This window comes from Belonocnema kinseyi, chromosome 1 (genome assembly GCF_010883055.1).
Source record: "Belonocnema kinseyi isolate 2016_QV_RU_SX_M_011 chromosome 1, B_treatae_v1, whole genome shotgun sequence".
In the NCBI taxonomy this organism is placed as follows: Eukaryota; Metazoa; Arthropoda; class Insecta; order Hymenoptera; family Cynipidae; genus Belonocnema; species Belonocnema kinseyi.
Window position 1 is genome coordinate 128,848,624 of NC_046657.1, and position 6,472 is coordinate 128,855,095.

Sequence of the window (6,472 nt, forward strand, 5' to 3'; positions counted from 1 at the left end):
TCCTCTAGTTCCTCCCCTCCATATTTCCATACTTCATTTGGGATCTCATCTATACCAGGTGCCTTTCCATCCTTCATTATTCCTGAAACTTTAACTATTTCTGCCCTTGAAATTTCCTCGTCTCTTTCTCTACCTTATTTTCCTCCCTTTACAACTTTTCTCTCTACTCCTCCTAGCAAATCCAAAAAATATTTCTTCCATTCTATCATTTCAATATCTTGGTTTACTCTTTTTCTTGTTTTTCTTTCTCTATTTACTTCCTTCCATACCTCTTCTTCCGTCCTAGCCTTCTCCGCCTCTTCCTCAAACCTTTTATTCTCTTCCTCTTTCTTTTAATAACACAATTCAGTATACTATTTCTTTTTTTTCCTATATTCTTCCCCATTACTTTTTTCTTTTCTCCATTTTCTTAATTCCTTTCTGACCTCCTTTTTTTCTCTTTGCAGTCCTCATCCCACTCACTTCTATTCCCCCCTTTACTAACTTCATTATTATTTGTGCACTCTAATTCTATTTTTATTTCTCCTATCATTTTTTCCATCTCCTCGTCCACATTTCCCTTTCCCATTTTGATATTTCTTATTTTTTCTCTAAACTGTTCTTTTCCTTCCCTTGACCAATCCCCTTTTCCTACACTGTTTACATTTGCTCCCCTTTTACTCATATTGTTATTCTTTTTTTGTCCCTCTAATGTCACTATTAAGGGAAAGTGATCCGAATCAATATATTCTCCTACTTCTAGTTTCTTAAACTTCTCTCTTACCTCATCATCCACTATCACATAATCAATTACCGTTCCCCTTTCACTTCCTGAGCGTATATATTTTCCTTTTTCATCCCCTTCTATATTCCCGTTTAAGATATACCATCCCAACTCCTCCAAGCTCTTTAACAACTTTTTTCCCTCCCCATTTAGTACCTTATCTTTGGATTTTCTTCCTTTCTCTTCTCTCCATTCTCTTCCTCCTCTGTCTCCTGTTCTCGCATTGAAATCACCACCTATTATCATCCTGATCTCTTCTTTATTTTCTTCAATCATTTCTTTAATCTCCTCTGCTTTTTCCTGCATATCACCGTTCACATAAATCCCCACTACCTTCCACTTCTCTCCTCCCATCATAGCCTCTTCTACTATTACTCCTTCTTTTTGTTCATTCCTGTCTTTTTTATCTTTCCCTGTTATACATTCATTCCTTACTCCCATCACCATTCCTCCCATTGCCCTGCCCTTTTTATTCTTCCTCTTCGTATTTTGCACTTGCCATTTGTAACCACTTGGTAACCTTCCCCTTACTCTTTCCCATCCCTTTTCATCTAACCACGTCTCCATCATTATGACTACATCCCATTGTGTCAAATTTCTCATAAACTCCTTATCCTTTCTCTCTAATCCTGCTATATTCCAGTAACAAATCTTCCATTCTTCCCTACCTTCGTTTCTCATCTTTTTTTCCTTCTTACTATTTCTTATTTTCCTATCTCCCGTTCTTTCCTCTTCTAGTTTCCCTGCACCTCATTAGAAATGTGATCTTTTTTTTTTTTTAATATAACTTTTTGGTTTAGAATGTTTTACTTTGATTGAAAAGTCGTATTTTTCGGCAGAAAAAATAATCTTTTCGTTTAAAAATGCAAATTTCTTTTTTAAAAATAAAAATTTTTGTTTGAGAATGTTTTAATATGATTGAAAAGTCGTCTTTTTCAGCTGAAAATTAATCTTTTTGTTTAAAAATTCATTAATTTTTAACCAAAAAGTTTAAATGTCAACTGAGTAATTTTATTTTCATCCCAAAAGATAAATTTTCAACTAAAATGATAAATATTTAACTGGAATAGTTAAATTTTTATCCAAAAAGAGGAATTTTTCAACAAGAAGATTAACTTGCAGAAAAAAGGATCATTTTTGCAATTCACGTCAAACATAAAAATGTTCCTTTAAGTTGACTGGGAAAATAAAAAAAAAGAAACCTGAACGGGCAATTTTAAATTCTCCGCCGAATCGTCACCCTGCTTGACTTTAAGCATAATATTTATTTTAAAAATTTGTTTTATTCTTTAAAGGTGACTGTTATTGCTAAAGATGAAGATGGATCCAGTAATAAGGGTCTGCAAGAATCTGTAACGGTAAATATCACTCTCATAGACATTAATGATAATGCACCTTTTCTCGATATGCGCAATCCGGTCGTCTGGGATGAAAATCAAAAACCCGGCAAAATTATCGAACTAAAGGCACGCGATTTGGACACTGATAAAAATGGGCCACCCTTTACATTTAAAATTGACGATTCCGCGGACAACGAGATTCAATCGAAATTTCATATTGAAAATAAGGATCTTTATGCACAAGTGACTTTCGATCGTGAAGAGAGAAAACGTTACGTCATTCCGATTTCGATAAAAGACAGTGGCACACCTACCATGACCGGAACTTCCATGTTGACTGTGATTATTGGCGACGTGAATGACAATCCAATGAGCGACGGAGAAAGTTCAATATTTGTTTACAATTACAAGGGCGAAGCGCCCGATTCGGAAATCGGCCGAGTATATGTGAACGATCCCGACGATTGGGATTTGCCGGACAAACGATTTAATTGGATATCCGAACACGATGGATTTCAATTAAATCCCGAGACTGGAATGATAACCATGCTCGCGGGAACGAGTAACAGTCTCTTTACTCTCAAATTTGGGGTGAAAGAGCAAAGACCTGATGGATCTACGGTCGTAGCGGAGGCGCTCGTTAATGTCACGGTCCGAGAAATACCTGAGGTGGCCGTGATGAAATCTGGCTCGGTGCGTTTCTATGGTATAAATGCTGAAGAATTCGTGGCGCCTCTAGAATCCGGGACAAGTAAAAAGGACATTTTTCACGAAATTTTGGCAAATATGTTGAATGTGTCGGCGGCAAATGTTGATGTCTTCACCGTACTACATTCTCCACATCATAACAGCAATAAGTCGCTGCTGGATGTTCGATTTTCGGCGCATGGGAGTCCTTATTACGCGGCTGAAAAACTCAACACGATTGTCGCACGAAATGCGAGATCCATCGAGGAAAAATTGAATGCGGAAATTCTATTGGTCAATATTGACGAGTGTCTCGTTGAGAGGCTCAATTGTAACAATTCGTGTCGGAGTTACTTGAATGTGAGCCGAGTGCCGTACTCGGTCTTTACAAATTCGAGTTCTTTTGTTGGCGTTCGAGCAATTGTTGATCCGCAGTGCATCTGTGTGGTGACGGAACCTACGGTCTGTCTGAATGGGGGCACAGCTTTTGGCGAAAGATGCGAGTGTCCGTCTGGCTTTGAAGGACCGAGATGCGAATTATTGGCGATTGGATTTCACGGCGATGGATATGCGATTATGCCGCCACCTGGACAGGCCTGTGATGATTCACACTTAGGTAAGTGTTTTTTTTCTCGTTGTTTTTAATTTATTTAAACTTTGTATTCATCTTTTTGTTTAGGAATTCTTCAATTTAGTTTAGAAATTTTTTTTTTTTTTTATTTTTTTTTTTTTTTTATAGTAAATTCTTCTTTGTGTTTAAAAATTGATCCTTTTTAGATGAAAAATCAAATTTGTGATTTAGCATTTATGAATTCTTTCTGCAAAATCCGCTTATTTTGTAGTAAAATCAATCGTTTTATTTTAAAATTCTTCTTTTTGTTTAAAAATGTATACTTTTTAGATGAAAAATCAAATTTGTGGTTTACCATTTATGAATTTTGTTTACAAAATCTGCTTATTTTGTAGTAAAATCAATCATTTTATTTAAAAATTCTAATTTTTTGTTTAAAAATTGATCCTTTTTAGATAAAAGATCAAATTTGTGGTTTAGCATTTATGAATTCTTCTTACAAACTCCGCTTATTTTGTAGTAAAGTCAATCGTTTTATTTAAAAACAATCTTTTTGTTTGAAAATTCATATCTTTTGAAAACTTAAATCTTTTTGTTTAAGTATTCTTGAAATTTATTAAAAATTCTTTTTTTTTTTTTGTAATAAATTATCTTTTTCTTTGGCAATTCATCCTTTTGGTTTTTAAATTTAACAACTAGGTTTTACAGTTCGAACAACTTTCTTAAAAATTATAAAAAATTCCTAATTTTTTAAAATTCCACTTTTGGTTTGACAATCCTTGAATTTTATTCAAAATTCGTTTTTTTTTTTTTTTTTTTTTTTTTTTTTTTTGTAGTAAGATAATCTTTTTGTTTAAAAATTCTTCTTTTTAGTTGAAAATTCAATTTTTTTAGTTGAGAATTCTTGAACTTTATGGTAAAAATTGTCTTGATCTTTTTGTTTAAGAATTCGTGAATTTTGTTCAAAATTCAACATTCAGGTTGGAAAATCTTGAATTTGATTGAAAAATCTTTGTTTTTTTTTGTAGTAAATTAATCTTTTTGTTTCAAAATTCTTCTTTTTTAGTAAAAAATTCCACTTTTTAGTTGAGAATTCTTGAAATTCATCTCTTTAGTTAAAAATTTAACAACTATGTTTTAGAGTTGAACTACCTTCATAACAATTAAAAAAAAACTTTTTCAATTAAAGTTTTTAGTTGAAAATTCTTGAACATTATTGAAAAATCGTTTCAATCTTTTTGTTTAAGAATTCTTGAATTTTGTTAAAAATTCAACTTTTGGGTTTGAGAATTCTTGAATTTGATTATCTTAAAAATTAAAAAAAATCCTAAGTTGAAAATTCAACTTTTGGGTTGAGAATTCTTGAATTTTATTGAAAAATTTTCTTTTTTGTAGTAAATTAATCTTTTTGTTTAAAAATTCTTATTTTTTAGTTAAAAATTGAACTTTTTAACTGAGAAGTCATTAATTTGAATAAAAATTCTTTTTTTTCAGTAGAACTTTAATCTATTTTCTTTAAAAAAACATCTTTTTGCTTACAAAATGAACAACTAGCATTTAATATTGAAATACTTTCTTAAAAATTAACAAAAAAAATTTTTTTTCCTCATAAATTCAACTTTTTCATTGAGAATTTTGTTTAAAATTCTTTTTTTTGTAGTAAATTAATCCTTTTGTTTAAAACTTAACCTTTTTGGTTTCATAATTTAACAACTAGGTTTTAGAGTGGAACTACTTTCTTAAAAATTAAAAAAATTCTTATTTTGTTAAAAATTCAAATTTGGGGTTGAGAATTCTTGATTTTTATTGAAAAATCTCTTTTTTTGTAGTAAATTATACTTTGTGTTTAGAAATTTTTTGGAAATTCTTTTTTTTTTTGTATTAGTAGTAAATTAATCTTTTTGTTTAGAAATTTATCTTTTTTAAATACAAATTCTACTTTTGGTTTAAAAATTCTTGAATTTTATTGAAAAGTCTTATCTTTTTTGTAGTAAATTAATCTTTTTGTTTAAGAATTCTTGAATTTTGTTAAAAATTCGTTGTTTTTTTTTTTTTTTGGGTAGTAAATTAATCTTTTTGTTTAATAATTCATCTTTATGGTTTTAAAATTTAAGAACTAGACTTTAAAGTGGAACTAATTTCTTATAAATTAAAAAACTTCTAATTCGTTAAAAATTCCACTTTTGGTTTGACAATTTTTGAATTTCATTCAAAATTCTTTTTTTTTTGTAGTAAGATAATCTTTTTGTTTAAAAATTCTTCTTTTTTAGTTAAAAATTCACATTTTTTAGTTGAAAATTCTGAAAAATCATCTTTTTCGATAAAAATTTAACACCTAGGTTTTAAAGTTGATTTACCTTAATAAAAATTAAAGAAACCTTTTTTTTCCTTAAAAATTGAAATTTTTAGTTGAAAATTTTTGAACTTTATTGAAAAATCGTCTTAATCTTTTTTTTTTAAGAATTCTTTAATTATAATTGAAAATTCATCTTTTTTGGTAGTAAAGAAATCATTTTGTTTAAGAATTTTTGAATTTTATTAAAAATTCGTTTTTTTGTTTGTTTTTTTCTGTGGTAAATTAATTTTGTTGTTTAAAATCTGACTTTTTTAATTAAAAATTCAACTTTTTGACTGAGAATTCTTGAATTTGATTAAAAATTCCTCTTGTTTTATAATAAATTAATCCCTTTTCTTTAAAAATTCTTCTTTTTATCAAAAATTTAACAAATAGGTTTAAAAGTTTAACTACTTTCTTAAAAATAAAAAAACATCCTAAGTTGAAAAATCAACTTTTGGGTTGAGAATTCTTGAATTTTATTGAAAAATCTTTTTTGTAGTAAATTAATCTTTTGGTTTGAAAATTCTTATTTTTAAGTAAAAAAATTCAACTTTTTGACTGAGAAATCTTGAATTTGAATAAAAATTCCTTTTTTTCCAGTAGAACTTTAAAATCTATTTTGTTAGAAAAGCATTTTCTTGCTTACAAATTGAACAAATAAAAAAACAAATTAAAAAATGTTATTCTTTCTTAAAAATTTAAATTTTTCATTGTGAATTCTTGAATTTTATCCAAAATTCGTTTTTTTTTTTTTTGTAGTAAGTTAATCTTTT

The 6,472-nt window shown here is 28.9% G+C and overlaps 1 protein-coding gene across 1 annotated transcript in view; it reads left to right on the forward strand.

Annotated features, from left to right (window-relative positions):
* LOC117179989 (DE-cadherin-like) overlaps nt 1-6,472 on the forward strand; it is a 61,150-nt gene that overhangs the window by 38,629 nt on the left and 16,049 nt on the right. Inside the window, exon 8 of the mRNA XM_033372262.1 lies at nt 2,059-3,406. Within this exon, the coding sequence (XP_033228153.1) occupies nt 2,059-3,406 (1,348 nt within the window). The remainder of the gene's footprint in view (nt 1-2,058; nt 3,407-6,472) is intronic.